Source organism: Thermobia domestica, chromosome 15 (assembly GCF_964235325.1).
Source record: "Thermobia domestica chromosome 15, izTheDome1.hap1.1, whole genome shotgun sequence".
Classification (NCBI taxonomy): domain Eukaryota; kingdom Metazoa; phylum Arthropoda; class Insecta; order Zygentoma; family Lepismatidae; genus Thermobia; species Thermobia domestica.
The window spans coordinates 107082479-107108593 of NC_137468.1; the positions used below are offsets into that span (position 1 = coordinate 107082479).

Genomic DNA, 26115 nt, shown 5'->3' on the forward strand with positions numbered 1-26115 from the left:
TAACAAACTTCAAACATTCATCACTTCGGAACTGTTGACCATTCAAAACATTCACTACACTGAACTTTCCAGACGAATCACTTGTCAAGGATTCATAGGCCACTTTGTAAACCTCCAAATACGGTACTTCATAATCAGATGCTTGCATTTTTATAAAGGAAGGAAAAGCTTTGAAAAACTTCCTTAACGCAACAATGTCTGGTTCACTACTACATGCAATTACAGAAGGATCAAATAGCTTTCCCAAAGCGTCATATATTTCTGTAGTTTGAGAGTTTTTTCTTTGGGAAGAAAGCTTCAAGAATGATCTTTCTGCATATTTTTTAAAGTCACATTTAACACTAGCACTCTTTTCACTTGGTAACAAACGTAAATATGATTTAGTTTTTTCACCAAAAAGGCCTGCCGCAAAACTTTCAATCGAGCACTGAGTCTGTCAAGACGACTACTCAACAGATGTGCTGTCTAAGATTCGTCCGTCTCAGGTCACCACAATTATCACTAACAAAACTTAGCTGAGCCTTCAAAATTAGCTTTTTGTCTTTGAAATCACTTTTGAGGTTTTAGCTTGAGAATTTAGATCGTCACATTTTGAAAGTAACTGATCTAGTGGTTCTAAGTATTTGTCTAAATACTGCACAGCATGGAACCAACTTTCCACCTAGTCAGAACAGACTCGGGAAACAACTTGTGTTCAAGATCAGGTTACATATCTTTAAGAAAACTCTAGTACTTGCTTTTGAGTTTCCTTGCGCTCAAAAATGCGTTTTTCATTTTGCACACAAAATATTAAATTCTTCAAAGTGCTGTGCCAGATATCTCCAATCAATTTTACTTTATGTGACCGACACTGTACATGAACCATGTATGTTCCAATTATCACAGATAACGTGTCGAAGCACTTGCACATATAACGTGAACTGTCCGAGACAAAACCAAGAATGTTCTCATACTCAATGCTGTTTTAGTGCAGTGTGTCTGTTATCACTTGAGAACATGTGATTGCACTAACTGCATCCAAAAAAGTAACACTAACCAAAAAACACTCTTGCTCCAATATTTCCTCCATAGTACGGGCCAAAACTGCAAAGACAGTTCTTATTTTGCGGTCAGTGGTCTCACCGCACATTACTGCTACTTTTTCCCCACGAAGGGACCCTGATAGGGTTTTCAGTATCTTGGACAACTCTGGGCAACTATTCTTTCTTTTGTTAATCAGCTGAAGGCAGATTTCGAGATCCTGCAATAAAAATAAACAATAATTACACTCATACTCGTGCAGTGAATAAGTAACAATGATCGTATAAACATTTATCTACTTCCAGATAACAGATTGATACATTGTTGTTTTCCTTCTTTCTTTTTATTTCTTCAACTGTCTATTGCCAAGGCTTTACCTTTACTTTTAACAAAAAGCCATGTTTGGTTTGCAACTTAGATGTGAGTCCATTTTTAGGAATTTAAGTGTAAAAAATAAATCACGAGTAAAACAAGGGGACAGGAAAAGAAAAACTATGGATTTTACTGTTATATTGTTTAATACCTCTTAAACAGCTAAACCGATTTAAAGGTTCTTTCACCATTCTCAGTAAATTACATGTTGAGCAGTGTGTAATTTAATACAACAAATGCATCAAAATCGGTTCAGTACTTTCGGAGATAATCTGCAAAAATATTCCATTCATTCCGTAAATTTTTATCGAAATTTCCGGCAATACGGTTACAGTCAACAATGCAAGTAATTACTGTATTTCCTTTGATAAAATAAAATAAAACTTATCTGGCATATACTTCTTCATGCACTCTCGAAAAGCAGGATTGTGTCTACTTTCCCCACTGTTATATTGGCCTTCAACAGCATTTCATTTGTCTGGCAGATAAAATCAACCTTTTCGTCTCTGCTCGCTTGTGATTCGACACTCTCTTCTATTGAGACCTTAAATTTTAATTGCGGGTTTTTTTTTCTTTGTTTTTGAGGTGGACTTTAGATTTAACATGTTTCTCACAGCTATCTTTCCTCTTCCACTCAACGCGACTATTGCACAAACAACACATTAATATATACGACCCAGAAATATAAAAACCATCTTTTCCGAACAAATTTGCTCTAGTCTGAATATTTATCTCCAGCTGCCCCATCACGGACAAATGTTACGGATCAGCACAATCACAAGGAAATAAATTGACGCAAGTGAACACATTAGCTACTTCAGCATGTCATTTTAAAACGCAGACTTTCAAACAAAGGTGACGGCGCGTTCAGTTTGGCGCCAGCACCGATGACAAAGACAGGCAACGTATTTTATGAGGTTGACCTTGAGTAGCAGAAGACAGAAGGTGTCTGTAATGTTGCCATTGGCTAGCTAATTAAAACGGCTCCTCCCCACCCAGCTGCGATGGTGATAGCTAACACGCAACATGTTTTCTGTTACTGTGTCCGAATCACCCAAAATGCACCATTCATGCCAGATTCTACCGTTCTGTCAGCGGAAAACTAGCGTTTTTAAATTAATGAAAACGTATTTTTAAATTTTCTCTTTATTTCGCATATTGTTAGAAATTTCGCGCAAAACTACCAATTTCGCGTTTTATCGCGCAACGGAAACCAATGAAAATACACACAAAATAAATTTCCTGAAAGGTCAAGAAACTGAAAATTACTTAATTCTGACGCATTTCGTTTTATCACGCACTGCGAAAAACTCGCGCCTCTACGTATGACTAACATTCTTATTGTTTCTTTATGATGATGCATTACAATCTATTGTTTACAGATTTGAGCTTCGGAACTGTCGGTAAGACCCTTTCTAGAGAAGAATTCAGTTCCAAGCTGTAAATTGTCCCATAGGAAATAATCAGCCGCCCTGTCGCGTAACTATTTCTTCCAGACATTTTAATTTTCTGTACTGATATGTCTGTATCAAAATCTTACCTAGTTTCTGTCTCAGCTAAAGATCTTATATAATAGTTATGTCCGGGAGGTCGGATTAGGAACTTATTTACCTCCGTAATATTTTACTACAGAAGATCCATACTTATTTTTCCTTTTTAGCTTGACATTTTGTATTTTCTGGAATCGGGTTTGTTAGTTTTCATCCAACCCCAATTTAAATGGAGATCTGGTGAACCATAATTGTTGTAGTTAGCGAATCCATCGGACTTGGTCGAGAGGACTGATATGCATATCCACCTATCTTCACCCTGACTCCACATCTTGCATCCCCAGATCGCTCCATAATACTCTGCAGGGCATCGAACAGTTTACTTGTACTCCACATTCAATGTTAGTAATGTACTGTTCTAATTTGTGAATTACTCCTTTCTTCGAGACAAGCTTCAGAACGTTGCTTTCTGTGAAGGTGCATCTTTTAATCAGTAAACGGTAAAACTGGATTCGTGTAAACTAGCTGCACTAGGTTTCCAAGTGTACGGATTTCATTGTGTCGCAGGATCAGAAATGGGCGAAGGAGGCCCAATAGAGGAAAACAGTTCCAAAATATCTAAAACAACTCTAAATTACGACCACAAGATAAAATAACCAAAACATGATCAATCGTCATTTCGAAACATATTTATTTGCATCAATATATGAATGTTGCTTGATTACTGTGTTAGGTTCATCTCTCAATTCATAGGTTCATGGATTTCATATAACTTAATGTCTTTGTATTGTTCTCAATACTTCGTTGCAGCATTTAACTCATGTGTAAATAACATTATACATCATAAATCCTTTATTATATTACATTTCATTATTTAATACACGCAGGATCTTGACAATAGCCGGAGTGGATATAACGCATGTCGTAATTACAACTCAAATATGAAATCAACTCGTGATACATTACGATCTATCTGACATATGAAGATATACAATCTTCATGACGCCATATTTGAATTCATTCAAACTAATTGAAATGCCCGTTCTTCGCACAGAGAGAAAGAGTTTATGGAGAATATTTATATCATCTTCCCCTTAGAATATTTATTTCAGTGAAAGTGTAATGATAAAAATACAGAAGATACTCTACTTTTGGCGTAAATATTATAACATCCTACTCCTACAGAATACATCACCATTTCACCATACATCACCATTAATATGATTAAAATACCCAGCTTGAAGTGGGTACTGTCTATCTTCCAAAAGTCATTTCAACTGTGTCAGATGTTTTCCCGACTCGGAAAACTATGAATTTGACACGAATCTAAGTCATTTTTGACATTTTATTTTTCACTTCCCTCGTTCTATAAATAAGAATGACTTAAACAATATTGAGAACGTCACTGTTCATTTCAGTGAGCCCGAAAACTATGGATTCGACACTAATATCGGTCATTTTCAATTATTTTTACCTGACACACCTTTCACGCCTTCTTCTCTCCCCGGTGCCAATGGAAGCTTAACTTGAATTTAAATGGGACCTGAAGTGTCATTCTTTATCTAAGCGATCCCGAAACCTAATGATTCGATACTAAGATGGGTCGTCGTTCTCGATATATTTTGCTTGTCACCATTCCAACCCCACCCCACCCCGGGTGTCATTGAAGACTTAAACAGGGTGTCTATCGGTCACGAAAGTCACGAAATCAGAAAACGGTCATGAAAGTCAAGAAAAAGTTACGAAATTTAGCTTTTGGGTCACGATTTTTTTTTTTTTTTTTTTTATCTACAAATATAAATACAAACTGGAAAAAGTTTGTTCTATAAAAGGTCAAAATTCATCACCAAAAATATCGATTAGCGGCTTTAGTCACTACCAAATTGCAAACAAAGCACGCTTCTATCGTATGCATAAAAATTCGGTCTAATTCGCACCCAAATTTGCTCTTGAGAATGGTACGCAGTTTTATGGTTTGGTAAAGAAAACGTTACGAAAAAATCACGAAATTTCATTTTGGAATTTTAGTAGACATCCTGTTAAATCAAAATTAAACTGCGTTGAGAGTGTCACTATTTATTTGAACAACCATGAAAACTGTGGATTCTACACTCAGTCGTTTTCGATCATTTTATGTGTCCCTCTCTCCTCCCCCTAGGAGTGGTGGAGGGTCTTATCCCAACTGGAAGCTGACTTTGGAATTAAAGGGCGCCAAATATCATTAATCAACTTAGAGACCCCAAAAACGTCGGATTCGATACTAATATAGATCATTTTAATTATTTTTACACGTCACCTTCCTCCCTCAGGAGTACTAAGGGGGCTGAATTTGGATGTAAACGGCGTCAGAAGGGTCATTGTTAATCTGAGTGACCTCAAAAACAACGAATTCGATATTTATATCGGGCGTTTTCAATCATTTTTATATCACCCATTCTACTTTCCTAGGCGTGCTAAAGGGTCTTACCTTCACTGGGAAGCTGGAATTGTACTTAAAGGGCATTTGAACTGTCATCAGTCAGCTCATAGATCCCGAAAATTATGGATTGATACTAATATCGGTCATTTTCGATCATTTTTATACGTATCCTCCTCACCCTCCTCCTAGACGTGCTAGGGGATGTTTTCCAGACTGTAAGTAATATGTGTACCAAGTTTGTTTAAAATTGACTATGACATTTGACTGGACGGATTTTAGTGTTGAAGACGTAAGCAAGAAGTACGATGAGATTAGGCCTAATTGTTCTTAATAGGCGATGATTCTAGCTACTATCAACATATAAATTAATTTGCTATAGGAGACATTAATATAAATATGATTGCGAATCCAATCAAAACATTTTGATAACAGTACTTTGGGTAGAATCTGTATGAAACGAGTTGTTAGTGTAAATGTAGTATGTTTTGAATCAAACTTGAATCATCTTGTAAAACTATTTGGTCTAGGAATTAATTCGTGCGGGTGGACAAGAGATGGCGCAACGAACGGAGCGTCCCACAGTTCCGTGTATCCACACATGTGTTGCAAACCCCTGTCATCGCGTATCGTTCGTAGTATAGGGCAGTGGATTAAAGCGTCAACACCAGTTTGTAGTTAAGTGAACATGGCGCAATTTGTGCCTGATAAAGTGTTTTTGCGGGGTGTCCTGCTGCATTACTTTAACATGCAGAAAAGTGCGACTGAAAGTCATCGTATTTTGGTGGAAGTGTATGGTGACCATGCTCTAGCTGAGCGAACGTGTCAGAAGTGGTTTGCACGGTTTAGAAGTGGTGATTTCGGCTTGGCAGACCAAGAGCGAGCTGGACAGCCAAAAAAATTTCAAGACGAAGAATTGACAGCATTGCTCGAGCAGGATTCGTGTCAAACGCAGGAACAACTTGCAGCAGCATTAGGCGTTGATCAAACAACAGTCTCCAAACGCTTGAAAGCCATGGGAATGATTCAAAAGATGTCACATTGGGTTCCACATGAATTGAAAGACAGAGACGTTGAAAGACGAAAAACCATTTGCGAATTGCTGCTTCAACGACAGAGCAGAAAGGGGTTTCTGCATCGAATTATTACGGGTGATGAGAAGTGGATCCATTACGAGAACCCTAAACGAAAAAAGGCCTGGGTGAAACCAGGTGAACCAGGTCCATCACAACCAAAACGAGATATTCACTGTGCAAAGGTTATGCTGTGCATATGGTGGGATATGAAAGGTGTGGTGTACTATGAGCTGCTGCAACCGGGTGAAACTATGAATGGAGAACGTTATCGACGACAATTAATGCGTTTGAAGCAAGCTCTGGCCAGAACACGACCAGAATGGGAGAACAAACATGATAAACTTATTGTTCAACATGATAACGCTCGCCCACATGTCGCAAAACCGGTCAAAACCTATTTAGAAAATGTCGGATGGGAAGTTTTACCCCACCCGCCGTATTCACCAGACGTTGCTCCTTCGGACTACTACTTGTTCGATTGCATGAACAACGATTTGATTGGACAGCGGTTTACTTCTTCAGAAGATATCGAAACATGGGTCTCTGACTGGATCGATTCCAAGGATGAGGACTTCTTTCGCCACGGAATCCGTACATTGCCTGACAGATGGGCGAAAGTGGTGGCTAGCGATGGACAATATTTTTCTTAGGCTATTTATGTATTTTGTGTTTGTACTACAGCTTCAATGTGTGCGTACCAACCGCACGAATTAATTCCTAGACCAAATATATATTAATCTCCAGAAAAGAAAGAAAAGATATATAGATTGTGCATACAAATGCAAGGAAATTGTAGCCTTAACTTCACTAATTTCACTGAATAACTTAGTAATAAATAAATTCATAAAATAATCACGACAATAATAAATTGAAATAACATTTACAATATTTCGCTTCAAACTTAATGCATATTTAAAGAGAACAGAAAAATAAATTTATCTTAAAACAATAACATATCAATGCTCAGGACTTGAAATGTTCTCTCCATGTAAAACCAGCATTACATGGCATTGAGAAAGAAAACAAGAAAATCTGGTACGGAGATAATAATAATAATAAAAAAAAAGTGTCCGTAACAAATTGTTTGTTTTGTTCATATATCTTTTAAGTTTGTAAACAATATTATATTCGTTTAGTGCTTTCATCTTCTCTAACAGCAATATAGGAGAATACTGAACATAGTAGAAAACGACCGTAATTATTTCCAACGTGTTAGTCGTGTGCATCAATAAAAACACATACACCCACACATTATATATTTATAGAACAAATTCCCACATACAGCATAATTTTGCCATTTTACACGGGGAAATGTTAACGAGCAGAAAAAGAAAGAAAAAAGGGCAAAAACAATAAAATAAATAATAACAACAACATCAATAATATCAACAGAGTGCACAAGTAATATTATTTGGCCAGCATGCGTTTTATTGCGCTTTCAAACACCGGGTAGCTCGAAAGAATGTCCACTTCACTAGTTAGATTATTATAGTAGTATATGGTACTCTGTGAAAAAGAGACCTCTGTATAATTGTCAACCTAGGACGTGTAAGAATGAATAGGTGGATATTCCGGGTTTTGCGAGAAGGAAGACGTAAGGATAGGTGTTGAAGTAGGGTTTCTGATCTAAGTTTCCCATTAACTATCTTATGAAGAAACTTCAGATCAAAGTTATTTCTGCGTACTCTCGGCGTCTGGATATTAAGATATCGTAAAATTCCCTCCTCAGCTAACATTCGAAGTGCGGGAACACGAAAATGTACTATTACAATAAAGAAATTGAGAACAGACTCAAATCTTGAGAGATGTGTAGGTGCGGCCATGGCCCATATGGGAGAGCAGTATTCGATCTTGGGTGCTATTACAGTTTTATACCATAGAATGTTGCTAATGATGTCACAGTGCGTAGTTCAGTGAATCGGTAAAGAAGCTCCAGCATACGCGTTGATTTCTTAATTTATTGAGATGTGGTCAGAGAACGAGAGTTTCGAATCAAAGATGATACCAAGAGCATTATGACTAGCAGAATGTGTTACAGGGGAATCGTTAATATGGTATTTGGAGGGAACAAGAGACTTTCTCGGAGTAATTGTAATACTGTCACATTTCTAACTGTTTATATATATATATATATATATATATATATATATATATATATATATATATATAAAATACAGAGAGAGAGAAAACAACGTTATTTTTTAACATCTTATCTTTAATTTGTAAGAATTTAATTAGATTAATCTTAACACATTTATACTGACAAAAGTTCGTGAAAACACCTGTCAGTTCTTTTACTGAATTTTTTTGAAACTACATGTATATAGTGATATTGGAACAAGATTTAAATGGTGTTCTCACGGTTTATGGTAACTGTTGTGTATTCGTTTTGGAATGAAGCGTATTTACTTACAAATAATTGTAGAAATACATTTATTTTCCATAGTTACGGTAGGTTGTCTCATACTACATGAGAGATATCGACGACGATACGCAAGATACTTGCTACTCGTACAAGATGTCAGTAAAGGAGACAGTCAGGACCACAGTGATGTTGTGACTGCAAGTACTACACAAGATGGTGCTTCTGGTTTAAGTCGACGTGTAAAGAAGATTGAATCTTCGGCTCCAAACGTAAATGAAGGTAGGTATCAATCTATCCCATTGTAAAATTTTAAGTAGTGTTCGCTTCATATCTAACAGTTTTTGAGACATTTAGTATCCTCTGCATTTGGACATATTTATGTTTAAAATTCAGCCTGAAGAAAGTATCTAGCTCTTTTGCCTATCAGAAATAGTGGAGCCACTAAACGAGCAGGAGGAGAACGTCCAGTTCTTTTTCTCGTGGTTTAAAAACACATAAAAATTTAAAATTAATCAGTATTCGTTAGGCATAATGCTAAACTCTTGTAGGACATCGAATTCGTATCGAAGTATTCTAGCGTTTGTGTGAACCATATTTTAATTACTGGAGATATGATTTGGATTTGTTCATACTTCATTCACTTGCGGAAAGTTTAAAGGACAGGAGTAATTGCAAGACGATAAATTTTCTGAAAAAAAAAATCATTGTGTACATAAGTAAACTGTTAGGAAGACAAAATTATTCTCTCCAGGGCAGAGTGTGAGAGATAGACCTCAGTAATAATAGTGCAACTAAATCGTACTACAATCTTTAGTGTGGGGGGCGCGGTGGCTCAGTGATAGAGTATTCACCTCCGGTGCTTGGGGTCCCTGGTTCGATCCCAGCTCACGCCGTGTGGACTTCGTGGTGGACAAACACCGTGCTCGTGGGTTTTCTCGGGGTTCTCCCGTTTCCTCCCACTTTCGTCATTCCACCATTTCATTCATTTATCATAATCACCGTCTCCTTTAGCCTAACCGACATAAACGTGGGACGTAAAACTGAACGATTTCTTTTCTTTAGTGTGGTGTTGTAGGTTGTTGAGTGCCCTCTCACACCAAACTTTATGAGCCTTGAGACGCGAGATGTTAAGTGTAATTGCAGTTGGCAAGAATCAGAATTGTTAGACATTCTAGGGAGCACGTTTTGATATTTTGTCAGTGCGTTGCATGTTTGTTGCACAGAGAAATTTCATGTCTGGCAGAAATGATCAAAATTGGCTGGATGGTCTGGATGTGAATATATGCAGTACACCGAATATGAGTGACTGTTGTATACGGTGAAGCATTTTGTGCTACCTAATTTTAGGTTTTTATTACTGTACAACATGAGTAGTAAAGAAGCAAGGCGAACTTGTGCTGACATTTTTGTAACCTTGCATTTGAGTACCCATGTAATCTTGAATTCCATATGAAGAAGTTTATTTGAAACCAAGTCCATTATATCAGTGCAGCTTGCATTCAGTGAGAGTTCAGAGACAATACAGCCATTGCCAGTTTCTACGTGGAAGACATTTTATGAAATGAGTAAACAGTAGCGTACTTCTAAAAATGTACAAAACAAACTACATTCACAGAAAACAACAGCAGATAATTCCAGCGAACATTGAGCGAGTGCAAGTTGCTATGCTTCTTAATCCTAAGCAATCAACATGCCATCATGTTTAATCATTACACTTAGGGTCTTTACATATCTTGACTTTCATCTGTAAAATGCAGTTTGTTGACAAACTGATTGTGTGTGACAGGCTGTACGTGGAGAGGTAAAAACCCATCAGAGTACAATTATTTTTCACTTTATTTTATATATACTGTCTACTATCATGGTTATTACATGAGAAAATGGGAGGAATCAATCGATTTTCTTTACACCTCCTCGCTGTAAGTGAATTCAATGAAATTTAAAGCATGAATAAGTACGGGATTGAACCAGAAATCGAACCCAAGTTTTCCGTTTCTAACGCAGGTGCCGGAGTGTTAACTACTGCAATACGCACTCCGCTCACTGAACAGTCACATGCCGTTCATGAGATCGGTGCTCATATTTTCAAACCACGTTTGATTCCACGTTTCAAACCACGTTTCAAACCACGAATGATGTGCTCACTCACACATTTTTACTCTTTGATTGTCATACTGTCATGAATTTATGAACACACAATCATGGAATTTTCAAATTTGTAAATAGATTTTGCAATTTGAGTATCACAGATGTTTAAGAGTAGTTCAATTCTGTATACCACCACCATAAAATGACCAATAGCGAGATTGCCTGTCATTGTATTTCAATGCGTTAATTTACTATTAAACTGATGAGAATGAGGTGAAATGATAATCAGAAATTCCCTCATGAACATATAGTATGTTGATTCGATGAACTTTGTTTCACGTGAACTTCTCTATATGACGTACATGCTTATGCTTGAACCACTTCATGACTATTTAAATAGAAAGTCACAGGTATCATTTCAGTGGTATCAACCTAAAACTTGATTGATCAAAACTTTCCAACCTGTAACTCATGACTTCACACATTTTAACAAACCAGCCCGTGTATCTTGGAACTAGAGATACTATGCCGTCTATACTTATTTCCAAACAAAAACTGTCTTCACCACCAAGACCTACTCCTCCATTGAATGAGCTCTTTCTTGATACTACCTTGGGAGTTTTCAGTGACGTGAAGGTAGAGAGCCACAATCTTGCTAAATACTCATATTCTTTTGAAAAGATTGTGAGTGGTACATATTAATGTTGCTGAGCCGAAAACATCTGTAGTGTGTGTCACTCTTACTGTGCGTCCACTGAAAGTAATGCGGGGTGTGTTAGATATGCTGATATTGACTGAAGGTCCTCTGTCCACATATCAATGTATTAACATTTCCTGGAATCTCCTCCAACATAATGCTTAGGAAACACTTCGAATGAACCAATCAATTTCCCGCATGTAGATTTGGACCCCTTCACAAACTTAACAATTTCACCTTCTTGAAATTCTGCATGATCCAGTGGATCCTATACAAGATTCTTTCGCCACTGATGTCAATAATGTTTGTTCCGATCATATTCGTAGGCAATAATGTATTCTAATGCAACAAAACGGAAACTTCAGTGACTTCAGACCAGGGCTAAAAGTGGATCTGAAAAGGTAGGAGGACGCCATAAATATTTTCTGGAATTTAGGAGACGTCGTCTCCCCGCATTCCCCTCACTGTTCCCCTGCTTCAAACATGAAAATATTTATTTTTTGACCATGATATTTCATTATTTGCATTATAGAGTTATTAAGTATTATTATTATTATTATTATTATTATTATTATTATTATTATTATTATTATTATTATTATTATTATTATTATAGGGTATCTTTACATTTTGGTAGAAGATAAATTGAGATTTCTTTCTTTATTTTCCTTTTTTTTTTAATGAATCAGTGCATTAATTAAAATAAGTGTGTGCATAAATGATATATTAATTACAGTACGTGTTCGTATTAATTGCAGGAAATTGTACAATGATAGTTGACATAGAAGAAATAACTACAGGTACTGAAAAGAATTACCAGAAAGTGAGCTCCGAGGAGGAGAGTCGGTAAGTGTGAGAAGAAACTTTTTTTTTTTTTTTTTTTTTTTTTGTTAACTTGCGAAAATACGGAGTGAAAATACGGAGCGTTCGGTAGTTCAACATCTATGGAGCCAGCAAAGTGTTGAGCTACCGCAAATGTTAAACTACTGGATATATTTGTAAAAAAACGTGAGGACGGTTAGATTGAGTGTAAATACGTAATAAAACGGCATTATTGTATGTACTGTACTTAACAACGCATTTACTAGTAAAAATTTAAGTCAAATTTATAATCACATTATTCAATCAAAATCATATACTATACCTACAGTACGTACTACACTTTTAAACAATTTCTGTAGCTTCATCTTGAATACTGTACTATATACAGGCTACAGTATGTGCGTACGTATAGTGGCTATGCATTTATCTGGAATGAAAAAATAATTAATTTTTGATTGTTTTTAAGTACGAAGACACACTTCCATATTTATATATATACAGTTGAAACAAAGAAATTCAACAACGCACGTTTTAAATTGCTCTATTTGAGGGGGAACTTGCGTTTATCTGTCTTAAGTAAATTTCAAAAGTGCCTAGATTCTGGTCTCCATACGTGCTTTAATAAAAGCACTGCCAAATTTACTGAAACTATTAGGCTCCATTGTATTGCAAATTAATCTTGATCAGAAACGAAAAGAAAAATGAAGTTGGGGGAATAATAGTAATTTAGTGTTAGTAACACAAAGTGGTAATTCTGAGCAAAATTATTCTCAAGGAAAATAAGTATTGGCTTTCTTACGAAGTAGTTAGCATATAAATGTTAGTTCTTTTTCCAAAGTTCAGTATTTAGATTCTCAATAAACCTTCAGTAGCATAAACCGAAAACCAACTGAATTGTAACAGCCTATGTTATCAGAAATGAATGAATATCAAAATTTTCACTATAAACATTAAAAGTGTTCAATAGTGTCACTATGATATAAAGCGAAGTAATGCCGTTAGTAGCAAACAATAAAGACGCAGTTCCGACTTCCAGTGACATAGCATGTAGTTCAGATCCCACGATAAGCTGTGGGTCGATTTCTTACGAGCTCTGGTTCTGAACGAGACGCTAAACTCCAAATCAACTAATCAATAACAAACCCTAGCAAGAATTCATTATGTATGTTTAAAGTAGACCACCTAGGCATATCACCAAAATATAAACAAGTGTTGAGGTATTACTCGAAGAATAATAATGTATTTATAAGTTGTGTTATTTCTTCGAATGCAAAATATTCGAGTAATAAGATAAAAATAGGCGAAAAGAATATTTTAAGCTGCATGTGTACAAAGACCACATTTCAAACACGTTAATTGAAAGCCACTAGAGAAGTCCACACAATACAAAACTAAGCAGTTCATATAATAATATTCTTCCACGTAAGGTGTTTCAGTATTTAATTACATCCCATACGAACATTTCATAGCCGTCCCTGCTAGTTAAGCGATTGGCGCGTGCGCCTTTCGTGCACGTTGTCCCGAGTTCGATTTCTGGTGAGAGAGCTCAAAAAAATGCACAATTATTCACTTTCATTAATCATCCGCCTCGTTTAACTTAAAGAACATAACCGTGAAATGTTTAAAAAAAAAAAAAAAAAACTATCAGGATACCTTGCAATGAAACATTTCATGACGTTGGTATCGATACTGTGAAAATAACAATTCTAGATGAATTGCGCCAACAATGATGTTATTATTCTGTATACTGAGAGAGCACGTAAAGGTTGTTTACTTCGACAAGCATTATATAGAACTCATACGAAACAAGTTCTACACGGTACTGAACAGAAATTATTGCCCAATAATTTATGAATATATCTTGCAAGCAAGTTATTATAGCGCATAATATAGTAAAACAGTTCAAAAGACTGCTTGTAATACAAGTGAAATAAATATCAATAGTAGTCTGAAAACTCATGTATGTTAGAAACGAGTACTTTTATATAATAATACTGAGCCTTTATAACAGATGCAACGAGAATAATGATATTCAACGTTTCGGTATATCGTCAGTATTTTGCAAAAAGGGGATAAGTGACAAATTATAAATTTCTTAAAAGAAGGCAAAATAGGTTGACTTTTGTATAGCACAGCCTACCTTTGTGTCAGTTATAGCGCTAGCTCTCTCTGGATTGGTTGTTTTTTAGTTATAACCGTTTTGCATGATGATGAGGTCTTTTATTTGAAGTCCAAAAATGCTGTTATCTCAGTTTCGCCAAAAATGTTAGTTACTCCTTTTTTGCAAAATACCAACGATATCATCACTTAGTTTTAGTAAGCAGTGTTGATTAAAACACACGTTTGAATTCGGAAAAGTAACTGCTTCGACGCTTTTATTTTATATTTATCAATACATGTAAGAAAATAATAAGCAGTTGACATGAAATGTTTTAGTAAAATACAATAATTTTATATCAGGTTATTAGTATTTCAATTTAAAATGAAAGCAGAAGAAAGCCTTAAGCCAGTTTTGTTCACATATAGTTAAGAAATTGGTTTCTTAAACGAGCTGTGCTTTATATTAATTATAATAGCTAAAAGTTCAGGCCTATTGAAAATCAGTTTCGAGAAATTACGAATGTAGAACACATCGAATTATTGATGGAATAGGAAATAACAAAAATCTTTAAAGCGTTCCATAACTTACTTGACTGGTGTTGAGTACAGCATCAACAGCCAGATACAACGACAGTGGCTGATGAAGCCAATGTTTAGTTAGTTGGCGAAACTCTCACACAGTTATTATTTAAAAGTGGAAGTTGCTTTGTTCAATGATTTGTCATTTATTTTTCAAGTTAAAGTTATTTAAGATAGCAGAGCTAATATGAACCAGTTAGTTAATGGCTGTATATAACTGCGTCAAAGTAAATTAAATGAAACGGCATTAAGGGTTAAATGGAATTCAGAATTACTTTAAAGGTTGAACTTTAATCATAGGAAATGTAAGATGCTTACTGCACTATGAAACTATAAACCTAATTGGCTTTTGAGACTACAAAAAGCTATATGCGGCTAGATTTTTTTTTTTTTTTTTTTTTTTAAATAGGGGATATAGGTAATTGGTGAACACTAGTTATCAGGCCCATTGTTTCTGAGTACCTGGACAAGAGTTCCATATTTCTTGATTTAAATAGTTTCTGAGTTGCTTCATAACGCTCGCCTGATACTGAAATTTATCTCTTCACTAAGACCAATCGCTGAGACCACACGATGTACACGCGTGCAAATTTTCGGTATACTAATGCCCGTATAGAAAAGTGTGATCTAGTGTAAAGTCCCAGTTGTATATCTACTATTTAAATTATGGATCCTATGATATTTCTGAATCTTTTTATATTTTTCCTTTGTCCTGTAACGTGCACGAAACAAAGGAATCTCGAAGTGAGTATTTAAAAACTAGCTATACCATGAGCACTTCCTAAAGCGCTTTATAAAATGGAGAGGAGGAAATAAATATTAGGGGAAAAAAGAAAACAGAGAAAAAGCTGAGAAGCGTCTAGGTGGATGACATGTTGAAATGTAGACTCATTCTATTTAAAGCGCTGATAGTGTACTTTTTAAGTATGTATGATTATATCTTCACTATTTGTTGGTAAGTGTTTCATTTTATTTATATGTACGCAAACACAGAAAGTTATGAAAAGCACCCGTGTACTGCAACATGTAATTTTTGTAACAATGAACATTGTTACACCTCTTCTGTCTTCTATTAGTTTTGTGTTAGGTAACAGTGAGTAGAATGCAAGACCCTTTAGTACGGGTTCTTGTAGTGCGCAGTAGGACATATGTTGATGATGCAGCATAGGAAATTTTGCCTTCTTTTAAAGAGAGGAAATTGTGGGTTTGTAGTTAGTTCGAACAAGTGTATCTATGACTGCTAGTGTGGTAGATGTGTCGATAGTAAGTGCCCAAGATGATGATGGCATATAGAATTCATGACAAGACATTAACAGACAAGAGAATAGTAAAAACCAATTCTATTTGAAAGGGATCTCCGAATATTGAAGATGATTGTCACAACGAATTGTAGAACTACATGTAATGTGGCACAACTGACTGCAAAACTGAGTTAGCGTCTGGGACGACGCGTTACAATCACAATCCGATGAGAGCTACTTAACTTTAACATCCACGGTCGAGTTACGGTAGAAAACTTCTATACTGTCAAAGGACAAATTCCTGCAAATGATTATATGGACATTTTAAGTGACCTGATACATAATGCTGATGTTTCCTGAAAACGACAGTCTTCCAAGGTAACAATGCACTAATACGCACAACTAGCTTGTTAATGCATGGTTTAAAGAACATTAGGGTGAATTTTGCCTTAGCCCACTTAATCTCTGGGTTCGATCATTATTGAACATATATGATCTGTTTTAGAGCAGTCAAGCAAAATTCCCTCCTCCATTAGCATTGACACAATTAAATGTTATACTGCATAAAGAATGGCCCACTCCATTATTCATTTTCAGACTGTTTACGAGTTACATGCCTCAACTCTACGAAGAAGTGGTAGTTCAGCGCCGTGTTAGGCAATTTGTATTTTGTTACGCGGTTTCCATTATTTTATAAATATGTGTATATACAGTAGTTAAATCATGGTATATGCTATATACATCATGTAATTCGAACGAATTGTGTAATTCAGTATCAGTGTTTATAGAAGGCATGTTGATTTTAGTTTAAAGGTCTTCAACAACGCGATGAGTATAATTGTAGTGGATCACAATCTATGTTTACAATTTTAGGATGACACTAGTGAACATCTACTATATGACTTCGGACGTAATCATGCAGTGAGGTTGCTAGAAGGTATGTGATTGTCAGTCTCGTGGATTGTGACGTGGTAGTGGTCCGTCTGTGGTGCACACGATTAGAAACAGAAGGTTTCAACAGAAAATATAAATATACTCTCTGTTTCCATTATACACTGAAGAGCACCTAGACAGAAAGACTGTTCGGATCGTCCAGAGTGATAGGACGGTAACGGCCAGTCACCATAGCCCCACATATGAGCACACGAACACTAAATAATCGATTACTGGTAGCAAAATGTGTGTTTCCGCGTTCCTGTCGTACTCTAACACTTGGTCATTGCCGAGAAGGCTTCGGTAGTATCGGGAGAGTCTGCTGCGACGAGGAGAGTAGAGGATGGTGATTTATAGCAATGAGACTTGTTTCTGTCTCGAGCACTGAGACGGGCGTGTGCATGTCCTAGATGTACAGATATGCATGAAATTTGAGTATATGTGTCTTCACTGGTTACATAGGACCAACACTTGATATTCTGGTGTAGTAACGGGGAAACAAGCAATTCATACCACTTTCCTCTGGTCTTCATTCAGGGGAATATAAATAATGCATCGTACATTCATGACATTTCAATCCTGTTCTCCGACTATATCTGTACACTTCGTGAAACCCCATATTCCAGCAAAATAACGCATGTATCCATACCGCCAGGGTAACCCAGCGTGCTGTACTCTATATAGCCATCGACTATGACTTGCTTTGTCTCCGAACCTAAGCCTCATCGAGCATGTGTAGGTACGTTGGGACGCCGCCTGACCGCGAGCCGAACTCCGACAGCGACTACTGCGAAACTGCAGCAAGATCTACAACGAGCATCTACCTCAGACATTCAGCATCTGTACTACCAATACCCACCAAAACAGTTCGTGTGGTTGCCTGAGGTTGTCGCATTTGCTGTTGAGGTAAGTACTGTATATTTTAGAAAACAGTGTATAATGTATTTTGGATCTTCCATGGAAGCCTTAGGTTAACTGTGGCCTACCTTTGTCTTTTTGTGTTCCAACTTTCGGATTAAATCTGTGAATTCTTAGTGGGTGTTCTTAAATACATATTTGTGTGTTCTTAAATGCGTTAGTATAATATGTGCTAAGCATTCTGCTTAAATGAAAGCTTTAGCTAATTCGAACGTACAAGTTTTAGTTTTATTTCATGTTTATTTCCAACAGCATAACACGTACACCCGGCGACTTGTGTCCAGCAAGGTTTGGGTGTCCAACTCCTGCACGAGAGCGCTGCCATCAGCTTGTTCAAGAATATCATTCTGAACAACGCGCGCCAGAATTAGGAGAGGCAGAAGAGCAATTCATTAAAGAGGAAGAGGATAAATCTCAAGTTTTGAAACATATTGTTCTCCTGTTATTACTTCTTTGCTCCATGTTTGTGGTAAGTGAGAGTGATTTAGATTTAAAATTCAAACAAGCACTATTTTATCTGTATCTTCTCTTCATAGAAATTATTTCCTCATCATGTGAACTCAGCAACACTCGTCGTGTATTTTGCATATTTCGGCAGTTCAAAATTGAATACCTTTCTTTCCCACTTCAGTCCACACTTTCTTTACAACTTTTTACTCCGTGAAAAAGACAGCCCTATAAACAGATGATGTATCTATTTAAGATTGATTTTTATTAAATAAGGAAATGTAATATTAAAATATTTTTATTCTTGTTTCAGTACTATGAGACTTCGTACAATTAATATACGTTGCTTTTATTCCTTATAAGACAATAGTGAGTTAAAAGTTTTTCAATATTTCTGCACCTTACTTGCTTTATGCATCAAGTTTCATCGAAAGTTGTCTAGCACTGAAAGTGAAGGGCATCTTATTGCACCGTCTGAAGCCACCTTTCAGTCAGATCCTCAACTCTATACCGATACTAATTCTTGCCCTTCGAAACGAAAACTTGTGCACTCCACTTCCTCTTGGATATTGAAACATCAAGAAGGCAGAAAGTGAGCTATTAGTCGGAACAAATAATTTCAAAGGCGCAAGGTCCGGATTAAATGCTGGGTGTGTAACAACTGTTCCTTTGTCTTAAGTACCGGGAGTTTTTTCCTGGTCAGTTGAAAAGTATGAAAGTTTGCGTTGTCAACAATGCAGGATATTTTCTGTACACAGTGTCGTACATCCACTCCAATTGTTGCGAGTACAAGGCATGGCTTGATCCATTATTCATATGAATGCACAGATTTTAAATGTTTTATCTGTACGAACGAGGGATATCTTTGCTGAAAGAGAGGTCATAGTGCTGTGATATTCACCTTTAAATTTTTTGAACTTTACGGATCATTAACATATTAGCTTACCCAAACACCAAATAACCATGAGTGCGGGTTGAAAAGTTGCCCTGCATTAGTGGGAAGTTGCTGCACCATTAGGGCGGTAGAAAATGCTTGTATTTGACTACTGTCGGATAAGTAAATTTATGCCTGATTTGTTTTAGCCCTGTACCTTCATTTATTACCTATTATATGCCGTTTATAGTTTCACTAGGTGGTGTACGCGAATTACCACTGTAGTCTTAGACGTTAATGCACGGTCTGTTGATACTACCTGGAGACATATTCCTTTCCGAGCCATCTGCGTTAGTGGAAGGTGGATTTTCTTGGCAGGTCATACAATTTATTTGGTGCAATTCTTTATTCGTTACTCACTGGAGTCCTCTTGCTGGTACTATTTCTGAGCGAAATATTTTCTCAGCTTGTGTTTAACGTGTCATTTCCGGACCAATTAGAGGGAATATTTAAATAAGATATCTTTGAGAGGAAATATATGGTAATAAACATAACATTTATGTTTATTTTCTTACGTATGAAGAACTATGGTCAATATATGGTTAATATATGTCAAAAGTACAGAATTAAGTATAGTTAATATATATATTAAAATAGTTTTAAAATAACAGGACAGTTGCAGATACTGTGGATTTTCTATAGCGATGGGCGTCGATGAAAACATAGAAGTAAATTAAATATTCATAGAAAAAAATTAAAGATTCTTTGAAGTAAATGAAAAAATCATGAAAGGAAATAGTATCTCAGCAACTAAAAATTTTATTCATATATTAAATCATGTGTACAGAAAAGTGTAAAAGTGAAGTCACAAGAACAAATATTAAATTTTGAAAGCGAAATCCGTGAATGCAGTCAATAAAAAATTTTCAAGTGTGGAAAAAAAAAAAAAAAAAAAAAAAAAAAAAAAAATGGAGAAACATATTCAGACTTTAAAACAGAAACAAAGGTAACTATTTCCATCACTGAACAAGAAATAGAAAAAATCATAAATCAACTGAAATGAACAACAACACTTGGAATAGTGTAAGTGTATATATATTAAAGAAAAGTGTAATGATGTTAATGCATTAAGAAGTACAGAGTGTGTACTTGTATTGTAAATAAGTGTAAATATTGTAAAGAAAAGTAAACAACATATTCATAATCCACTCCAATACATATTTATCTTATTATTGTGATAACTGTAAGGTGTCAATGTAAGGTGTAAATATAAAGGTCTTACTAATGAAGAAAATATAAAATATTTAGGAATATACATTTGATAAACATTTAAAATAAAATTACCATATTCAGTATCTTACTAAAGTTTTAAGAAAATTGCCATACAAACTTTTCCAACTGAGAAATGTCGTTAACTTGGAAATATTGCGGATGGTATACCATGCTCTTGTTCATAGCATATTAAATTACAGTATATGAAGTTGAGGTGCTACTTACTCTACATACTTTCAACAGCAAAACAATATTTTGAGAATATGTATTAATAAACAATTAAATGAAAAGTAAATTTAGAAACTCTCTATAAAGAATTTTCAGTTTTCTCTTTAAAAATTGTATATGGAACCTGTTTTAATTTACCTAAGTAACATAGATGAATGTCAAGCAATTGATCATGTATATGAAACTTGAAGTCCATCTATCTAGAAACTAGAAAGAACATCTATTTATAATAACAACTAAATCTATAACACAATATCAAACTCATTATATAGCAACAAAAGTCTATAATAACTTACCGATACAGATAAAAGATGAGAATAATATGAAAATCTACAAACGTTTAATTTCACAATTGATAGAAAGTGATAAATGAACAAATCGATGAAATATTACAGAAGTAACGTCCAGCAAAAATTAATGTTTTAATCAGCTGACTTAAAGAAACTGACTCATGCAGAAGCATCCGCTTATGTAAGCCTTTATCTCATTATTGATAACAAATATTGGAATATGAAATATATATATATGGCGAGTTATACTGCCTGGGACCGGAAAGTGGAACGAACTTCTGGAATTCCAAAGCCCTATCATCCTTGGAATATCGGGTACCGTAAACTGGGGCTACTTCGAAAGGTTTTTCTTCTTTATCATACTACCCCTTATTTATTGCAATTAATTTTTTTCTTCTTCTTGTGATGTTTCTAGAAGTTAGTCCATCTTACTTTTTCCTGCAGTCATAAAATTTTACTGGGACTGAAGCCTCTCAGGAGCCAAAATGTACAAGTAACCTCGCTTTTGGGGCTACTTGTTAAATATGTCTTTTCACAGTGATAAGAGCTGTGTGAAAGATGGGACTATTTGGAAAGAACCACTTGCAAGATCACACTTTCCTGGCAACATGCCTATGTTTCTTTCATAGTAATGTGTTTCTAGGATGTTTTAAATAAAAAGATACTTTTTTTCACAACCTTTAGTTAAACACAATGAATTGTTGAACCAATCTAAACTAATTACAGTGGTAAATTTTGTCTTCCTTAAGGTCTACAGAACCAGTAAAGTTTTTGCAATATGCTTTTATAAACAGCAGTTTTTCAAACAATGCAAGGTAAATTTTGGCAAATGCCAATACACGCATAAGCTCTTGAGACTTCTTTAAGACACTAAAACATGCCCTACATAATTTTATGAAATTTATGTATGTATCAGATGAGTAATTGCCGTACATTGGTTTACAAAATTACCTGCTACCATTTTTACAAGTGTACATTTACGTTAACTCTGCAAATGAGACTGTTATAATAATAATAATAATAATAATGTAATACAGTATTATAAGGAAAACAATTCACGTATTAAAATTCTTTGCTGCGAAGTCATATGGAATAAAACAACTTGTCTCTGCGGTTGTAGGTAGGTTTAAGCAAAACTTCAATAATGTCATTGTTGTCTATCCCCTGATCAACATCATCATTTTTAGTAGGAAGACGGAAGGAAATTAAAAAAAAAAAAAAAAAAAAGGTCACAAATTGTCCCAGAAAGGAAGTAGAAATGCAAAACTAATTCGTCTAATTAGGAAACGTCTGAAAGCAATGATATTTACTACAACCAAGTAAAAATTGCTTTTCATTACGGAAACACAGGGACAATCTACAGAAAATTAATATATGTATATATATATATATATATATATATATATATATCAAATGCTATGAGAATTTTTAAACCAGTCTATAAATAAGACACAGCATTTACGACCTCAATATTGTTTCTTTTAGGTGCCTACTTTTCATTGGTCTAGAAGAAAACGACGTATCTGTCATAGTTCTCTCATTATTATACCATATAACGCAAAAATGCGCCAATTTTCCAAGTAGCCTCAGTTTACGGTATATTAATATAGGAAATCTGGAGCTCAGATTTCCTTTAAACAAGGGTGAAGTACAAAATATTAATAGAGGAAATATAGATTTAGCCAGTTTCTATTGAGTAATCTCAATTTCTTAAAAATTATTATAGTTTATTATTAATTTAAATTATTTTCTAAGCTATGTAATAAGGTTTGTAGAACCAAATATGATTTTTTTTAAAAAAAATCATTAGTATGGTTACACGATAAATGCAGTGTTTTAGTTTATTTTATTACTTTTTGTTTTATCTGTTTCAGGGTATTGCGTTGTGTGTCTGGACTTTAGTTATGGAACAAACATCAGGGATTTATATTGAGCTGTCATTTTTGGATGGTGCTATGAATTTCGGGCAAAGTATTTTTGTATTTGTACTTTTTGGACTAGATACGCAAATTGTAATAATTCCTTTCGTGAAGAGGTAAGTTGATGAAATACGGTTTTGAATATTTATCTTGGCTGTAATACATATAAAGTGATGTTAGACTACAAACATTCCTGTAAATTCTCTCAGGTTAGAATAAAATTCTCGATTGTTCGTATTTAAGAGATGTTAGAAAAGCGACACAAGATTAAATTTTATAGAAATAAAAACAATAATATATCAAAAAGTACTGAGATCAAGTGCTAAAAATATGATCATATGATGTTAATCTTAATAATTTTATGATGAAATTGGCTGTAAGTCTGCAATTTTTTCATTAGTTTGTAAATATTATACTTCTAACAGACAAATTAAAAGGGCATGGAGTGTTAAGTGTTCATATTGTCAGAAAAACAGTGAGAATAATACGAATTCAGCTGTACTTATCCGATCTCGATAAAACTTTGCGTGATGATAGACCTTGGCGTGCTCTACAACCTAGTCTAATATTATGTTCCGAAGGCTTTTGGTTCCCAAGTTTATAGCCCAAGGAATTGAAAAATGAGTTCAGTCGGACTTCTCCAATCTCGATTAAACTTTTCATGATGCTAGACCTTGACCTGCTCTACTAGAATCTCAGAACCAAAAGCATACGCAACACAAGTTTAGAGTAGCTTGTAGAGCAGGTTAAGGTGCATCATCGTGCAAAGTTTCATCGAGATCGAAGAAGTTCGGTTGAACGTGTTTTTCAGTTCCATGGTTCATAAACTCAGGACCTAAAAGCCTGCACGCCATAATTATACTAGCGTGTAGAGCTGGTAAAGATCTATCATCATGGAAAGTTTCATCGAGATCGGAGAAGTTCGACTGAACTCGTTTTCGAATTCCATTGCGTACAAACTCGAGAACTGAAAGCCTTCGGAACACAATATTTATACTATGTTGCCCAGTCATTTAGTTGACAGACTATTTTGTTGTAGCATATAGATTCACTTTTATCATATTTTACAGAAGCACTATTTGTTTTTGTACATGACTTACCGACATCACATCTTTTTTTGTGTGTGACCGCTTCACCACCACTAGAACTCTGTAAGACTAATCTGATATTCGAAGGAACATTGTTCCCTACTAAACTTGAATGAGACAATGAAATTGCGTTATCGTTGCTGAAAGATAGGGAGACATCTTTTATAAAGTGGAAATCATCCTGGAAACATTGCTTTCTTGGGTTGACCTTTTCTTCCAATTGATCAAATTTTGTGATAAGTAGGCTGATCTAACTGTTTTGAAATATTTTCAGACCCCAAAGGACATAATGTGGATGTTAAACTGAAAGATTTCACTTCATTTGTTTTGAATATGTTATATAAAGCGGATATTTTAATAATTTTTTCGTCGTCATATCGATGAAAGTGGAACAATAGTGGCAAACTAGATAATTAGTTATCGTTATAGTTTGTTGCGTATAATAAATACTTCTTGTGATTGTAAGTTAATTGAAAAGAATATATCTGTATTTTGATTTTCATTCAGTCTATTAATTGAATAACTTCGTGTTTTCATGGAAGATGGCGCAGATTTTGGTATGGTGCTGATACTTTGAAACTTCCTCCATGGAGTGAAGTAGATTTAGAAGCTAAACACACCTGTGAGCAATTTATCACATATCATCTGGAGCAATGTAAAAGCGATATCGCAAGGGATAGAAGGTAATTATGCGATATTTGTGTAATATTTGTACTTGCTGTAGTCTAGTATAATTGTAAAGTTTTTCTGGTGGAGTAAAAGCTTAGGACTAAAGCATGGAAGCATTGACATTAGCTTTTTCTAAGGTTGAAGGTTAAAGTTTTTATGAATATTAGGGAAGTGGTTCGCTATAATCCGTCATAATCAGTGGGTTCCATGCTTGATGCGATGTGCTTTATCATCACATGTCCCCGATTAGCAAACTTTGATGGTCGATAATAATAGAAACGTAACGTAAACATTAATTAGCGCCCGGTACTTTTAGTCTTGAACTCATTTCTTCCTTTTATCTCACCCAAAAATTATTTCTTCCTGTTTAGTGCATTTTATAAACGCAGTTTTTTTTATTTGTTCATTATCTTGCCATCAATTTTTTATACTCAGCTTCTTTACCTTAAAATTCTACATGATTTCAGTGGAGCTTACACATTTTATTTTCTAACATCATTTTACAATAATTCATTCAAAATCTTTACCCGTCCCCATTAGTTCGTGAATTCTCCGTTATAGGCACCACATAATGATTTGGAACCAGCATTGAACCATTATGCCATCTATCAGTCAAGCTTAATTAACTGACTTTGCTTACACATATACAGAATCTAAACACATTTGTAGGAGATTAATTTTACGATTAAATGATAAGCTGTAACAAAAAGTATGTGAAAATATTGTACTGTTATCGGGCTTAGATATCTGTACAAAATGTCAGAGTTCCATTAGTATGGAAGTGCGTAGTTTTAAGGTCTTACTCTCAATACATAAAAGTAACCTAATCAGAGCATTGCACGAATAGTGAAATATTCAGCAATTCGATTAAGTTTTTATTTAACTACGAAAAATTATTCTTTATATTCGTATCTATGTTACAAAATTGTATATAAGTGCTTCAAGTGAGCACCATCTGTGGCGCGTTGTGTCCTTGGTTTGATTTCAGCCAACACCGTATTCGGCGGTTTCCTCTGAATTCTCCCGTTTCCTTCTACGTTCTTCATTCCAACAGTATCATCCGTCTCCCTTAGTATCGGTGCAAATACGTGATACGTTAAACTATATATAAAAGTGAGCGGCATGTTAGAATGCATAATAAGTGTTACCAGGTTAACAGTAAATGGAGTAGAGCAAAGGAAAAATAGAGCGGAAAATTATAAAGCAAGAAA

General features: G+C 35.1%; 1 protein-coding gene across 2 annotated transcripts in view; it reads left to right on the top strand.

The window, feature by feature from the left end:
* Positions 1–26115, top strand: part of anchor (integral membrane protein GPR155 homolog anchor) — a 300439-nt gene that overhangs the window by 265877 nt on the left and 8447 nt on the right. For both annotated transcript variants that reach the window (XM_081740041.1, XM_081740042.1), the window contains exons 12-16: positions 8821–9018; positions 12283–12370; positions 18370–18586; positions 23103–23263; positions 24778–24918. In XM_081740041.1, coding sequence (XP_081596167.1) covers positions 8821–9018; positions 12283–12370; positions 18370–18586; positions 23103–23263; positions 24778–24918 — 805 coding nt within the window. The remainder of the gene's footprint in view (positions 1–8820; positions 9019–12282; positions 12371–18369; positions 18587–23102; positions 23264–24777; positions 24919–26115) is intronic.